At 46.3% G+C, this 16,672-nt stretch overlaps 1 protein-coding gene across 1 annotated transcript in view; it reads right to left on the bottom strand.

Moving 5' to 3' along the window:
• Positions 1-3,203: 3,203 nt before the first annotated feature.
• The window catches only part of LOC126235434 (uncharacterized), a 169,429-nt gene continuing 155,960 nt past the window's right edge, over positions 3,204-16,672 (bottom strand). Inside the window, exon 3 of the mRNA XM_049944158.1 lies at positions 3,204-5,868. Coding sequence (XP_049800115.1) covers positions 3,204-5,868 — 2,665 coding nt within the window. The remainder of the gene's footprint in view (positions 5,869-16,672) is intronic.

The following is a 16,672-nucleotide window of genomic DNA, read 5'->3' as shown; positions in this document are numbered from 1 at the left end:
TGAATAAAGAAAATTGTGAAGTTATTCACATGAGTACTAAAAGAAATCCACTAAATTTCGATTACGCGATAAGTCACACAAATATGAAGACTGTAAATTCAACTAAATACTTAGAGATTACAATTACAAATAATCTAAATTGGAACGATCACATAGATAATGTTGTGGGTAGAGCAAACCAAATACTGCGATTCATTGGCACAACACTTAGAAGGTCCAACAGGTCTACTACAGAGACTGCTTACACCACGCTTGTCCACCCTATTCTGGAATAATGCTGTGCAGTGTGGGGTCCGCATCAGCTGGGACTGACGGATGACATCGAAAAAGTACAAAGAAGGGCGGCTCGTTTTGTATTATCGCAAAATAGGGGAGATAGTGTCACAGACATGATACATGAACTGGAGTGGCAATCATTAAAACAAACGCGTTTTTCCTTTCGAAGGGATCTTCTCATGAAGTTTTAATCATTAGTTTTCTCCTCCGAATGCAAAACATTCTGTTAGCACCCACCTACAAAGGGAGAAATGATCATCACGAGAAAATAAATCAGGGCTCGCACAAAAAAATGTAAGTGATCGTTTTCCCCGGCGCCGTTCGAGACAGCTTTAAGGTGGTTCATTGAACCCTCAGCCGAGCACTTATTGTGAATAGATGTAGATGTAGATATGGATCGCTTAAGTAACAGTATACAACCCAGCATTACTGGACAGATCAAAATTAGAAATTTAAAAAAAATGGTACACATAGATGTGGAACCCAACTCTCGAACTCGAGTATTCTATCGCAAAACTCTATCCACTTCATCGACCGGCTAGCAGAGCTATAGACGTTTGAATGGAGATATTTGTCTTGCATGTAATTACAGTATAGCATTTCTTTGAGGTCCATTTTCTTCTAAAAATATATAAGGGACGCAATTCTGGTTCAGACATTTGTGTTTTGTTAGTATGCAGTGAATTGTACTATGGCGTCAGAGTGTGCAAATTTAGTTCACCCTACACACACGCTAAGACAAAAAGCGACTCACGACGAAGGAAAATATCTGACTGTGACGAAAATCTGAAAATGAGATGTAAGCAAACAGATAGACAAGTAACTACGAGAGTTGGAACTTTAATAGTGGCAACTATTTATTTACAGCTCGTACGAAGTAGATACGTGTTTCAAAGTTTTACTGACCTTCAAAGTAGTCACCAGCATTGTTTATAACCCGTTGCCAGCGATGTTGAAGGCGTAGGATACTCTTAGCAGTGCCAGTTTTGTTGGCAGTTCGAGCGGCGCGTGAGTTGAACTCACGAGGGCTAAAGTCATGGGAGTGCAGTAGGTGGTATAGTACGAGGGTGAGTCAAATGAAAATGTCAAATTTGTAATAACAAATCGAAATTTCGCGCCGTTATCCCGTAAGTTGGTAAGCGTGCTACAAACAGCGTGCAGAATGGCCTGTAGGTGTCAGCATAGTGCAGATGCACACATACCGTCGCAGTATCAGTATAAAGAGGGCCGCCCCACTTGCGACTTACACCAGGGGAGAACAGCGTTCTTTATTCGGTTTTTGCGTATTGAAGGTGTGAAACCTATTGAAATTCATCGACGAATGAAGGTTCAGTACGGTGACGCATGTTTGTCACAGCAGCAAGTCTACGAATGGAGTAGGAAGTTCGCAAATGGTGTGACTTCAGTGGAAGATGCTCCTAGTCCAGGTCAGGGACAACGAGTTGTGACTCCACAGAACATTGCAGCTGTTGAAGCCATAGTGAAGGAAAACCGCAGAGTTACACTGAATGACATTGCAGCATGTTTACAGATTAGTCATGGGTCAGCACACCACATTGTGCATGATGTGCTCCAGTTTCACAAAGTGTCTGCAAGATGGGTGCCACGGCAGCTGACTCCTGAAATGAGAGAACCACGTGTTGCTGCTTGTGAAGAACTTCTTCGGCGCTTTGAACGAGAAGGTGACGGCTTCCTTGCAAAAATCGTTACTGGGCATGAAACCTGGGTTCACTTCCACCAACTGGAAACGAAGAGAGCGAGCAAGGAATGGCGCCATTCCTCATCACCAAGTGATTTCCATATGTTTGGACCACTCAAAGACGCAATGGGAGGAAAGAAGTTCCATTCTGATGACGAGGTACGCCACGCGGTGCATGAGTGGTTGCGCAGACTACCAAAAGAATTTTTTTCTAAAGGATTTATGCACTTTGTAAGCGCTGGAGGACTTGCATTGAGCGTGGGGGAGATTATGTTGAAAAGTGATACAGCTTTGTACCACTTCTGCACAATAAATAATGTTTAAAAAGATATTTAAGGTTTTCATTTGGCTCACCCTCGTACTTAGCAGCCCCATCAGTCAAATAAATCAGTAACAGCTTGCACTGTACATGCTTGATCATTGCCCTGCAAAATGATGGTCAGGTCCTGCAGAAAGTGTAATAACTTCTGTCTCTATGCTGTCCATTTCTGGAAGACAACCTACGACCAGCTTGGGGCTGCTATGTGCTATACAAACCTACTGCACTCCCCTGACTTAAGCCCTCGTGAGTTCAACTCGATTTCTAAACTGAAGGGATCACTTCACGGCATTCCCTTCAGAACTGCTACAAATTCGTCGGGCAATAGACCGCGACGCTAGGACTGTCAACACAACTGGCACTGCGCACTGCTAAGAGTATCCTACGACTTCCACATAGCTGGCAACGGGCTATACACAACCACGGGACCACGGCGCACCTGAGCTCACATTATCCTTGATGTTGCATATCTTGAGCATGGACTACTCAGTTTGTATATTTTGCTTATTTTTTTCATAGTTCCACACAACTTCTTCCTGTTTTCTCGATTGATCTGTGCTCAGTTTTTCAAGGCCTATCCACTGTGCCAACTTATAACTAAATCTGAGGGGGGTGAGATGGGGAGGTTCCCTTGTAAGCAGTATGGGACTTTATATCTGAGGTCATCAGTCCCCTACAATGAGAACTACGTAAACCTAACTAACCTAAGGACACCACACACATCCATGCCCGAGGCAGGATTCGAACCTGCGACAGTAGCAGCCGTGTGGTTCCGGACTGAAGCGCCTAGAACCGCTCGTCCACAGCGGCCGGTGTTTGTCAATAAGTGGCCACGATAGCCTTAACAATTTTATATAGAAGTCTGGTAATATGTAAAGTCAACATGCAACATGAGTGGAGACGTGGTTCTTACCAGCAGCAGCGATAGCACAGACCGGAAGGCGGAGATTCGGACGAACAACGGGAACACCGGGCTCTTGGCTGCGGCCGGGGCTCGCCGGTGTCAGCATCCATTTTGCAAGGAGCAAGGACGCGCGGGGGGGAGGGGTGGCGGCGATGGCGCCTCGCGCTCTCGTGCGGCGTTGGGCCGTCCAAGTCGATGGTGACTGGCCTGGGCTCGGTCACAGCAGGGGAACCACCGCAGCCCGACTGGGACCTCTCCTCATCCTTGAAGATCACCGTGATGGTCAGTACATCCTGGAGCTGGTGGAACACCCTCAGACGCCTGCCCCTCTTCGTTCGTCTTGGAACACTGTCAGTGGACGAGGCAGTGCGCAGCTGTTTCACTGACGTGCTAGTTGTCGTTCGGAATCTCTTTGAGTTCTTCCGCGAGGGAGGAGTGGTCTCTTCCTGGCAGATTTTCTGTTGAAATCCAACTGGTGGTGCCTCAGCCTCAGTCTTCTGGCCTTCTTGCTTCTTTTTATGTTTGTATCGTTTCCTCCTAGATTTCTTGCCCGTGGCACTCCAAATATCTCCTTTCTGCCGCTGGTTCTGGTCGCTCTTTAGCAGCTGTGAGTTTCCGCGTTCATTCTTGTAGACGCTCTGAGATACTTCAGAGTCCTGCTGATCTTGTTGACGACTTTCTCGCACTACTGCTGGAGTAGCCGATTTGTCCGCACAATTTTTTCCCCTCTCAAGTTCGATTTCCGTTTCCACAGTGTCCTCAGATGGGAGTTCTTCTCCCTGACTACTTGGGAAGCTGGACCTTTCTCCGAAAGTATCCTCAGAATTTGAAGATTCCTTAATTGTTTGAGAAGTGTACGACTCGGGGTTTCCAACCTGCTTCTGTCCCTGCTGCCTCCACAGTTCCCTTGACAACCATTCTGGGGGCTGTATTACCGGCGGCGGCTGTGGCGCTGTTCCTGAGCAAAGTGATGAAGCTTGCAGTGTGTAGACTGGTGCAGACGTACTGGCCACTTGCCGCTGTGCATTGTAAAGTATTTGATTGTTCGCAAGTGGCAAAGTTGTATAGTAAACAGGCTTCAACACTCCAGAATTCTGAGGAGATGTAGCCTGGCACTGAGAACAAAAGCTAATGGAGTGGCCTTGGGCGACTATGACAGGTGCAGATGAATGGTAACCAGTCACACAACAAGGTGTGACACTGTGTGGATAGCCATTCGCACAATGAGGCGTCAATATGGGCACTCTCTGTGGATAGTGGTACTGTGTCTGAACATTTGAGACAGGCCATAAAATCTGTTGGCCTCCAAAGTTTGATACTGGTTGCTGGATAGGTATGGATGGTTGCTGGCCAGATAGCTGCCAACCAGTGAATGCACATGGCAGCTGAGAAGCATATGTCAATGGTTGTCCTTGAGCAGTCCCAGTGAACATCTGGTGCGGAGTATTAGAAAGCAACTGACTGGAGCTGTATGGCACATTGCTAAATGTGTTAGGTGACAGCCACGTATCCAAAGTGGGTGGTTGTTTGGCAGCTGGGTCAGAATATTGTACCTCTGTGAAGCTGGGTAGTACCTGCTCAGCAGAGGCAGAAGCCTTAGTTCCAGCGGTAGTATTTGGCATCTTCTCACTATACTCAAGAGACTGAAATTCAGTTGGGTGTTGTTGCAGCTGATCAATAGAACTGCTTGACTGATAGTGAAACACATTTGATGAGGATTGTTCAGTTGTGTCAGAAGACTGCCACTCATAGTTGAATGATTGCTCATTAGACAGACTGGATGTTATCTGGTCACCTGGATCAAGTGAATGCAGTTCAGTGGAGTGAAGTTGTAGCTGATCGGAAGAGGTGGGTGACTGACAGTTAGCCGAATTTGATGAGGCCTCCACAGCAAGATCAGACTGATACTCATAGGAACTGGGTGATGGCTCATTAGCCTGACTGGATGTGACCTGGTCACCAGGGTCAAGTGACTGCAATTCAGTAGAGTGGAGTTGTAGTTGATCAGAAGAGGAGGGTGACTGACAGTCAGCTGAGTTTGATGAGGCCTCCTCAGCAGTGTCAGACTGCCACTCATAGGAGCTGGATGATGGCTCATTAGCTAGTCTTGATGTCATCTGGTCACTAGGTTCAAGTGAATGCAATTCAGTGGAGTGGAGCTGTAACTGATCAGAAGAGGTGGGTGACTGAAAGTCAGCCAAGTTAGATGAGACCTCCTCATCAGCGTCAGGTTGCCACTCATAGGAGATGGGTGAGGGCTCATTAGCCAGACTGGATGTCATCTGGTCACCAGATTCAAGTGAATGCAATTCAGTGGAGTGGAGTTGTAGCTGATCGGAAGAGTTTGGTGGCTGACAGTCAGCTAAGTTTGATGAGGCCTCCTCAGCAGGACTGGGCTGGCTTTCATGGGAGCCCAGATATTCTTCATCATCAGAACGTGACAGCTGCGAGTCATCTGCATTGGTTGACACCTCATCGGCAGAATCACTATGTTGCCTCTCTGAGGAACCACCTGGAGGTTGCTCAGAGAAGCTGGCTGACTGCTCCTCAGTGGAGCAGCCAGCCACCTGGTTTACGTCGCTAGCCGAAGGCGAGTCGTCAGGGCTGGAATCCACACTGGCAGGCGGGACAGAAGGCTGCTGCTGGACCACTGGTAGTAAGCTGGTACCTCTGCAAAGAGAAAATACATTCAGTGGTCCACTTTTTGTATGTGACTTGATGGAAATTGCTGTTATCCAAAGTGAAGTGGCATTCTCCAAAAGAGCATTAGTTTACTTCGAAAGTAATGGGACTCCTTGGCTCCATGTGCTATGTAGTCCCCAATTTTGTCGTTAAGCTTAATTTCCTTTGTGCTACTTTTCATTACTTCCATCTTTCTTTACTTTACCACTGAATCCCCATTCTGTGGTCATTAGGCGCGGCCACTTCCGCCGGAGGTTCGGATCCTCCCTCGGGCATGGGTGTGTGTGTTGTTCTTAACATAAGTTAGTTGAAGTAGTGTGAAAATCTAGGGCCCGATGACCTAAGCAGTTTCATCCCTTAGGAGTTCATACGTTTGAAAATTTTTGTGGTCGTAAGACTGTTCATTCCAATCAGTGGGGCCCGTAATTCTCTCTCTCTTTCACCACGAAGCGTTTGACTCGGTGCCCCACTGCAGACTCCTAACTAAGGTACGAGCATATGGGATTGGTTCCCAAGTATGTGAGTGGCTCGAAGACTTCTTAAGTAATAGAACCCAGTACGTTGTCCTCGATGGTGAGTGTTAATCGCAGGTGAGGGTATCATCTGGAGTGTCCCAGGGAAGTGTGGTAGCTCCGCTGTTGTATTCCATCTACATAAATGATCTTTTGGATAGGGTGGGTAGCAATGTGCGGCTATTTGCTGATGATGCTGTGGTGTACCGGAAGATGTCGTCGTTGAGTGACTGTAGGAGGATACAAGATGACTTGGACAGGATTTGTGATTGTTGTAACGAATGGCAGCTAACTCTAAATATAGATAAATGTAAATTAATGCAGATGAATACGAAAAAGAATGCTGTAATGTTTGAATAATCCATTATTAGTGTAGCGTTTGACACAGTCACGTCGATTAAATATTTGGGCGTAACATTGCAGAGCGATATGAAGTGGGACAAGCATGTAATGGCAGTTGTGGGGAAGGCAGATAGTCGTCTTCTGTTCATTGGTAGAATTTTGGGAAGATGTGGTTCATCTGTAAAGGAGACCGCTTATAAAACACTAATACGACCTATTCTTGAGTACTGCTCGAGCGTTTGGGATCCCTATCAGGTCGGATTGAGGGAGGACATAGAATTAATTCAGAGGCGGGCTGCTAGACTTGTTACTGGTAGGTTTGATCATCACGCGAGTGTTACGGAAATGCTTCAGGAACTCGGGTGGGAGTCTCTAGAGGAAAGTAGGCGTTCTTTTCGTGAATCGCTACTGAGGAAATTTAGAGAACCAGCATTTGAGGCTGACTGCAGTACAATTTTACTGCCGCCAACTTACATTTCGTGGAAAGACCACAAAGATAAGATAAGATAGATTAGGGCTCGTACAGAGGCATATAGGCATTCATTTTTCCCTCGTTCTGTTTGGGGGTGGAACAGGGAGAGAAGATGCTAGTTGCGGTACGAGGTACCCTCCGCCACGCACCGTATGGTGGATTGCGGAGTATTATGTAGATGTACATGTAGGATAGGAATGCCATGAGCAAATCCTACCAATATCCTTTTACCTCGAATTCGACTACTGAAACTTCCTGTTTTTTTCTTTATTAAGCAATGAAGAAAGTAAAGGAAAGTTTCAAAAGGATGGTAAATAGTGAAAGTTTCCGAACTATACAGGGTGAACATTAGTAAAACCGAAAAACCGTAGGAGAGGATTCCTGACTGGAAACGGAGGGAAAAATGTCCTATGAACTTGCGTCCGGAAATGTATCTTGCCACAATAGGTGTCGCTGACGCATGAAAGTTCCTCTGACCGGATGTCGTGTGTTCCTTGTAGTTGGCAGAAGAGCCAACACCGTGTTACTAGAGAAGGCCGAAATGGACGCATTTTAGCTCACGCAGGCTGGCGTGAGGAGGGAAGAACTATACTGACGTGAGGTCTGGAACATGACAAGGAATTAGAACTCAGAAAGCGGACGTAATAAGTTTCATACTTAACTTTAATCTATTAATGATGAACGTCGCTCTTGACGGTACGTGAGTCACAATATTATCTGTTCAGAATAGTAACTGAATATGGCGCCTTGCTAGGTTGTAGCAAATGACGTAGCTGAAGGCTATGCTAAACTGTCGTCTCGGCAAATGAGAGCGTATGTAGTCAGTGAACCATCGCTAGCAAAGTCGGCTGTACAACTGGGGCGAGTGCTAGGGAGTCTCTCTACACTACACCTGCCGTGTGGCGGCGCTCGGTCTGCAATCACCGATAGTGGCGACACGCGGGTCCGACGTATACTAACGGACCGCGGCCGATTTAAATGCTACCACCTAGCAAGTGTGGTGTCCGGCGGTGACACCACATTCCTTGTGTGTTGCAGGCTGTGTGATTGACGCAGCGTACTCTAAGCAGCAGAATGATCCGGTATTCATGTTGAGAAGAAGCTGAGATGGTGTTTGTGTATGGCCAAGCAGATGGAAACAGTCGAGAGGCAGCGCAGCTGTACAAAAGCAAGTACACTCACAGACACTGTCCACGTCACACAATATAAAGCAGTTTTTCGGCGTTTGTGTGATCACGGGTCCTTTCAGACAGACGAACATGCAGGGAGGTGGCGCCCTGGGTGTATACCAGATTTAGAGGACCGTGTTCTACAGAATATTGAGACGAACACTACACTACTGGCCATTAAAATTGCTACACCAAGAAGAAATGCAGATTATAAACGGGTATTCATTGGACAAATATATTATACTAGAACTGACACGTGATTACATTTCCACACAATTTGAGTGCATAGATCCTGAGAAATCAGTACCCAGAACAACCATCTCTGGCCGTAATAACGGCCTTGATACGCCTAGGCATTGAGTCAACAGAGCTTGGATGGCGTCTACAGGTACAGCTGCCCATGCAACTTCAACACGATACCACGGTTCATCAAGAGTAGTGACTGGCGTATTGTGACGAGCCAGTTGCTTGGCCTCCATTGACCAGGCGTTTTGAATTGGTGAGAGATCTGGAGAATGTCCTGGCCAGGGCAGCAGTTGAACATTTTCTGTATCCAGAAAGGCCCGTACAGGACCTGCTACACGCAGTTGTGCATTCTCCTGCTGAAATGTAGGGTTTCGCAGGGATCGAATGAAGGGTAGAGCCACGGGTCGTAACACATCTGAAATGTAACGTCCACTGTACAAGTGCCGTCAGTGCGAACAAAAGGTGACCGAGACGTATAACTAATGGCACCCTATACCATTACGCCGGGTGATACGCTAATATGGCGATGACGAATACACGCTTCCAATGTGCGTTCACCGCGATGTCGCCAAACACGGATACGACCATCATGATGCTGTAAACAGAACCTGCATTCATGCGAAAAAATGACGTTTTGCCATTCGTGCACCCAGATTCTCCTGTCTGTGATGCAGCGTCAAGGGTAACCGCAGCCATGGTCTCCGAGCTGATAGTCCATGCTGCTGCAAACGTCGTCGAACTGTTCGTGCAGATGGTTGTCTTGCAAACGTCCCCATCTGTTGACTCAGAGATCGAGACGTGGCTGCACGATCCGTTAAAGCCATGCGGATACGATGCCTGTCATCTTGATACGAGGCCGTTGGGATCCAGCACGGCTTTCCGTATTACCCTCCTGAACCCACTGATTCCATATTCTGCTAATAGTCATTGGATCTCGACCAACGCGAGCAGCAATGTCGCGATACGATAAACCGCAATCGCGATAGGCTACAATCCGACCTTTATCAAAGTCGGAAACGTGATGGTACGCATTTCTCCTCCTTACACGAGGCATCACAACAACGTTTCACCAGGCAACTCCGGTCAACTGCTGTTTGTGTATGAGAAATCGGTTGGAAACTTTCCTCCTGACATCACGTTGTAGGTGTCGCCACCAGCGCCAACCTTGTGTGAATGCTCTGAAAAGCTAATCATTTGCATATCACAGCATGTTCTTCCTGTCGGTTAAATTTCGCATCTTCGAGGTGTAGCAATTTTAATGGCCAGTAGTGTAGTACAAAACCCAGACAAGTGGCCCGCCAGCACGGTGTAAGCCAAAGTACGACAACCACTACTATCCTTATCACCTGCAACGAGTGACAGGATTATCAACATCGAATTTCTCTCCAAAGGAAGGATTTCGTCGACGGGTTTTGCACCACACCATCAGAATTATGGGGTTTGTGTCATCAATCCTCTCTACCGCCGAAGCCACCTTTATCAGAACTGGTATCATAATCGTCATCTGTAGGCTACAGACAATTCTCAGGGAATGGTTGGGGCATCTCGTCAGCGTCGGTTCAGCATCAATGTGTGGGCAGGTATTCTTGGCGTCCAAATACTTGAACCGGTTATTATTCCACAACGCCTCAACGGGGAACGTACCTGGACTTCCTGCGGAATACTCTGGACTGCTTGAGACTGTGCCTTTGGCAGTACGACAAATTATGTGGTTTCTAGATGACTGAGCACCACCCCATTCCCGCATTACAGTTCGCCGACACCTCAACAACATCTTCCCTGGACGTTGGCTAGTCTGCTGGATCACCGGAGTTAAACCCACTGGATTTTTACCTCTTGGGACATCTGAAGAGTGTTATGTGTGCTGAACCAGTTCCTGATGTGTAGACCCTTCAACAGCGTGTTCACGTCGCCTATGACGCTGTCCAGCGAGAGGCCGGGATATGCGAAAGGGTGTGGCAATCCATGATGCGACGTGTGAACGCGTACATTGCATCTCATAGAGGCTACTTTGAAAATCTGCTGTGACATGGATGCGATGCCGGTCTGTACTGTGTTCCAGTACGATTTCTTGTCGTTGCACGCACGCTGTCTATTGCCGGTCACATTTTGAGAGGAACTTTTTTCCTCTAAGTCATGAATCCGTCCCTGCAGTTTGTCGGTTTTATTAATGTTCACCCTGCATAAGTTGGGAAGGCTCCATTCATGATTTATGCTCTTTTTTTTATTTCACGTATTATTTTTCTGGGTGATTTTGGCAACAACCTCATTATTTATCTTGCCAGTCGACGTAACATCGTATTCTACACACAGTGAAGGAAATTAAAAATATTACATCATGAAGCAGGTGTCGGACGATTATGAAATTATATGAAAATATTCATCATATGACAGGTATTAAATGATTAAACTTTTATGATGTCCGTGATCAAAATCAGAGTGACGTCTGACCTCCAAGGGCACGAAAAAGCTCGTGTTTTCGTTGTGGCTTGGAAGCAGACTGCCTCCGAATTTCTGGCCATGTGTGAAATATGAAGATTGTTAGCCAGAGGCTGTTACGACAGTACAGCTCCTCCCATCACATCCTAGATGTGCGACATAGATGACGAATCAAGGAATGAGGCAGGCTAGTCAAGGATATGTATATTCCTCAAGAAATTTTTTGTGTGAACTGCAGTGTAATATCTTGTACGAGGGCTATTTCTTTTTCAGCTTCCGATCGGTGGTGAAGTAGAAACCACAGTGGAAATCAAAAATGTTTTATTTGCAGCATTAAGCTCTACCTTCTAGCGATTTCTCTTCATAGTCGCCGTTCCAACTTAGACATTTGTCGTAGAGTGGTATTAACTTTCCCACGCCCTCGCCATAGAAGCAGCTGCCTGTGATATCGCAAATTCCGTACGCTCCTCTGCAGGTCGTTGTCAGTGCCGAAATGCTGTCCTCATAGTTAGCGATTCATGTGCGCGAAAAGGTGAAAATCAGAAGGAGCCTAGTGCGGGCTGTGTGGTGCGGCATCAAGTACTTCCCATCGAAAGCACTGCAGGATCGTGTTTGTTGCACCTGCAGTATGCGATCGAAAAGTGCCATGATGCATGAAATGCAAACAGTTACTGTATGTGTTCCGCATGAAATCAGGCGAAACCCTCCAGCAGGACTTCGCCCTTGGCGGGAAACGCTATATTGTAGGCATCTTTACATGCTCACTGCGTGCTCAGAACTGAAAAGTGTGACGTCACACGATAGACGGGAATGCTACAGATACCGCACAACACATCTGTGCAAAGTTTCACCTGATTTTCATTGTGGTTTTAATTTCGCGACCGATCGGAAGTTGGAAAAAAGTAGCCCTTATATTATATTGCAGGAATATGTCATTTGATACCGTGGTCATAGAGTGTACAACAATAGGGTTTACACTTAGGTGACAAAAATCATGGGATAGCGATATGCACATATACAGATGGCGGTAGTGTAGCGTACACAAGGGATAAAAGGACAGTCAGTTGGCGGAGCTGTCTTTGTACTCAGGTGATTCATGTAAAAGGTGCCCGACTTGATTCTGGCCGCACGACGGTAATTAACAGACTTTGAACGTGGAATGATGGTTGGAGCTAGATGCATAAGACGTTCCATTTCGGAGGTCCTTAGAGTATTCAATATTTCGAAGTCTACAGTGTCAAGAGTGTGCCGGGAATACCAAATTTCAGGCATTATCTCTCATCGCGGACAAGACAGTGAGTTGTCGGACGGCCATCACTTCACGACAGAGAGCTGTGGCGTTTTGCGCAGAGTTGTCAGTGCTAGCAGACAAGCAACACTACGTGAAATAATCGCTGATCAATGTGGGACGTACGACGAGAGTACCCGTTAGGACAGTGCGTCGAAGTGTGGCGTTACTGGGCTATGGCAGCAGGCGACCAACGCAAGTGACTTTGTCTGCAGCAATTCTCCTGGGCTCGTTCCCATATCGTTTGGGCCCTAGCCCACTGGAAAACCGTGGCCTGGTGAGAGCTAATAGTAGGGTTGGAGTGTGGCGCAGACCTCATGAAGCCATGGGCCCAAGTTGTCAACGGGGCACTGCGCAAGCTCGTGATGAGTGTATAACTGAGTGGGCTGTGTTTATGTGGAATGTACTGGGTCCTGTGGTCCAACTGAACCGATCGTTGACTGGAAATGGTTATGTTGGGCTACCTGGCCATTCATGGACTTCACGTTCCGAAACAACGATGGAATTTTTATGGATGGCAATGCGATATGTCACTAGGCCACAATTGTTCGCAATTAGTTCGAAGAACTTTCAGAACAATTCGAGTGAATGATTTGACCACCCAGAACGCCCGACATGAATCCCATTGAACATTTATGGGACGTAATCAAGAGGTGAGATGGCGCACATCATCCTGCACCGGCAACACTCTCGCAATTACGGACGGCTGTAGAGGCAGCACGGCTCAGTATTTCTGCAGGGGACTTCCAATGATTCGTTGGGTCCATGCCACGTCGAGCTCCTGCACTAAGACTGGCAAAAGGAGGTATGGTTCAAATGGTTCAAATGGCTCTGAGCACTATGGGACTTAACATCTATGGTTCAAAAAATGGTTCAAATGGCTCTGAGCACTATGGGACTGAACTGCTGAGGTCATTAGTCCCCTAGAACTTAGAACTAGTTAAACCTAACTAACCTAAGGACATCACAAACATCCATGCCCGAGGCAGGATTCGAACCTGCGACCGTAGCGGTCCTGCGGTTCCAGACTGCAGCGCCTTTAACCGCACGGCCACTTCGGCCGGCCTAACATCTGTGGTCATCAGTCCCCTAGAACTTAGAACAACTTAAACCTAACTAACCTAAAGACATCACAAACATCCATGCCCTAGGCAGGATTCGAACCTGCGACCGTAGCAGTCGCGCGGTTCCGGACTGAGCGCCTAGAACCGCTAGACCACCACGGCCGGCAAAAAGGAGGTATCCCACGGCTTTCATCACCTCAGTGTATCACTCTTGTAACATACTGGTGAGCATTCAGCCTGCTTACATCAATCATCAAATCAGTCCTATTGTCGTCCAATAGCTCCCTACAACATGATGACCCGAGTTGGGGAGATATGGCTCTCGATAATCGCTGTTTCCTATGTCCTTTCATCAGGCCCATTACGCACGCATTGGCGTCGATCTGAACGCCACGAACACAGGCAGGATTCATCTGTGGACACCACAGATCGATGTCTCAGATGGCTACAGCTCTACACCACGCAAGTCTGTGTGGTCTGTTGTACGGTGTCAGCGTTAAACGACCGCATACAAACTCTAGATCTCAACGAAGCGTCCAGTAATCTGTTTCTAACTGATCGTGGGACCCGCTGTCCGTAACCTCTGCACATATTTCACCTCCTGCCACCCGTCTATCCGTCAGAGGCGATCGAACAATCCTACGATATTTTCGAGGTGAAGTGCTTCCGGCAGAACCCCGGTCTATTCGCTTTCTTGCCACATTGTTGTCCATTTCTTCATCGCTCGTGCTGTAGCCACTGCCTTATGGACAACTGCCTGTGCGATATGGCGGTATGATGCTCCCATCTCCCTCGTTCCAATAATATGACCTATCTCAACGTCTGAAACAATGGCTTTTTTGTGTACTGAATATAATCTCGCATAAATCGAGCTTCTAAGCTTTCACGGTTAGTGTCAGTTTGAAAGAAGTCATTTTGGGCATTAAGCAGTGTCATTGAGATGATGACGTTTCTGCCGACTTTGGAGCGGTCCTCTTCAAGGCGAATAACTGCTCGATTCTAGTGATTGTCTTCCCCTTTATAACGCCTTAATCCGGTTGTCAGGTGGCTTCCGACGTCACTTTATGGGATCCCATTGCACAACTTGAAGTAAACATAGCTGTACGTAGGCTGTTGCCCTTCCTACTTTGGCAGAGACTGGTGGACAGAGATGCGCTCTACCAAAACTACGATACCGTAGTGTTGGTACACCAAAACTACTGTTCTGTAGTTTTGGTAGAGCGCATAAACGACGTAGTAAATGGTAGGATTGCCTGCAGAGTTGGTAGGCAAAGAAACATAAATGAACGTATCGGAGAAACTGGGATCCAACCACTTCTCTTTGTTTTTTGTTTGTTTTGCACATAATTAGAACTGCACATCGTTGAGTGTTAGCCTGCTGTTTATTTTATATCCTTAAAAAACATAAATTGTAATTTATGTCATAAAAATTATCTGATCACGTAACTTCTGCTCTTTTATGTAACCACAGCAATTACTTTTGTTGAAAGTACAGTTTATGCATAAAAGTAAAGAACTATATATAATTATCGCCGTTATTTTGTATTCAGTAGAATGTTTTTCACAACGATGAAAGGGAAGAGATCCGTGTTATTACTGATAAGTGCGAAAGTTGTTTATGAACAACGGAAACATGTTTTATACAAGCTCGACACATTATTGAAGTGAGGTATGATGTGTATTTGTTTTGCGTCATTTTTTTAATTTTACCTTCTTTTGAGGAAATTGCATTTGAGAACTACATGATAAATCCGCCATTTTTTATTTATTTATTTATTTATTTATTTTTTTTTTTTTTTTGCCACAACTTCTCTTGTTTCCCATAACAAATCATCCGTTTTCATGTTTAACTTGAAGTAAACATTGGCATTTTCAATTTTGTTGTATATAATATTTACTTTAAACTAATATACAGGAGGGTAGCTATGTAGAAAAAAAATGTTTCGTTGGTTAAGCGGTCCATTTATATCCCCACTCAATGTCTCGACAGTTCACCGTTTCCAGTTTCTATGGGAATCTAGTAGAACGTTGATGGCATACACAAACAAAGCGATCGAAATGAGGTAACGCCCGATAGGTATGCAACACACCTAACATACACGTAAAGGGATTACGATCTTAAGGCTACTAGGAAAACTACCGTAGTCTACGCCTACTTATGATGGTTTATCCTACGATAGTTTTACAAGTCTGTTAGTAGGCAATGGCAAATAGGCAGCTTGTACCCAGGGGTAGTGTTTTCCTGCGGCAGCACGTTGAAACCAAACTGTAGTTTTCTTGTGGCCACTTGTTTATACTGTTGAACCTAAGCCATAAGGAGTTGCTGGCCGGCGAACAGTCGCGGACCCTTCAGGCGGTATTCATCTACAGCTAATTTGCTGTATTGCCCCAGTCGTAGACACCGTTTATGCTTCGACACGCAAGTGCTGATTGGTCTCTCCGGTTTCACTAAGACAGACTTCGCCGCATTCAAGTCGAAGTTCGTAGACCCCTGCAGGATGGAGAGTCTCCACGAGATGCAACGTGGGCCTCAGTAGATTTCGGATCTTGCGGCCACTCTGGAATATCTGTTTAATTCTTCTGCGGCGCAGGTCTTGCCTACACGGTCGCTGACGCCTCTGAGATATGATAAGCGAGCAACACGAAGAGGTTCTTCCGTTCGTCTGTTTTATCTTCAAGACATCACAGCTCGTACTACAGGATGATTTTTTCCAACATGTGCAAACTCTAGGGACTGATCGATGAGAGGATACGGAACAAAACAGATCTAATGAACTTATGTCCGGAAATACACCGTTTCCATGCTAGAGGCCATTTATTCAATCATACATTGTTACAGAGACTACGCTTTAATACGTGCTGTACTATGCAGCCACAGTTACACTATGTGTTGAAAATGGTTTCCATGTGCCTCAGCGCATGCGTGTACGCGCCATAGCTTGTTCTGTCTCTCACGTTCACATCGGCCAGTCTGCATCCGAACCAGTGCCAAAGACAGCATGTATTCATGCTGGTAGAAGGTGGTACTTCACACTTCTTCCAGCAACGGAGGCAAAATCATCCGAAAAATACGCCGATAGTACCGACCTGTGACACCGTCGTGGAAGGAAGACTGATCGCAAAATACGGTCACCAAGTATCCCGGCCCACACATTCCGGCTTTCGATCCTGGATTATTGGCTGTCACCATACCATGGAGGTTCTGCATACTATCCAACAGATAAAGATGGTCTCATCTGTGAATGGGATGGATGACACAA

The sequence above is a fragment of the Schistocerca nitens genome, chromosome 2 (assembly GCF_023898315.1).
Source record: "Schistocerca nitens isolate TAMUIC-IGC-003100 chromosome 2, iqSchNite1.1, whole genome shotgun sequence".
NCBI classification, from domain to species: Eukaryota; Metazoa; Arthropoda; class Insecta; order Orthoptera; family Acrididae; genus Schistocerca; species Schistocerca nitens.
Note: the sequence above shows the minus strand (reverse complement) of the source record. Positions and strands in the feature narration are given on the sequence as shown.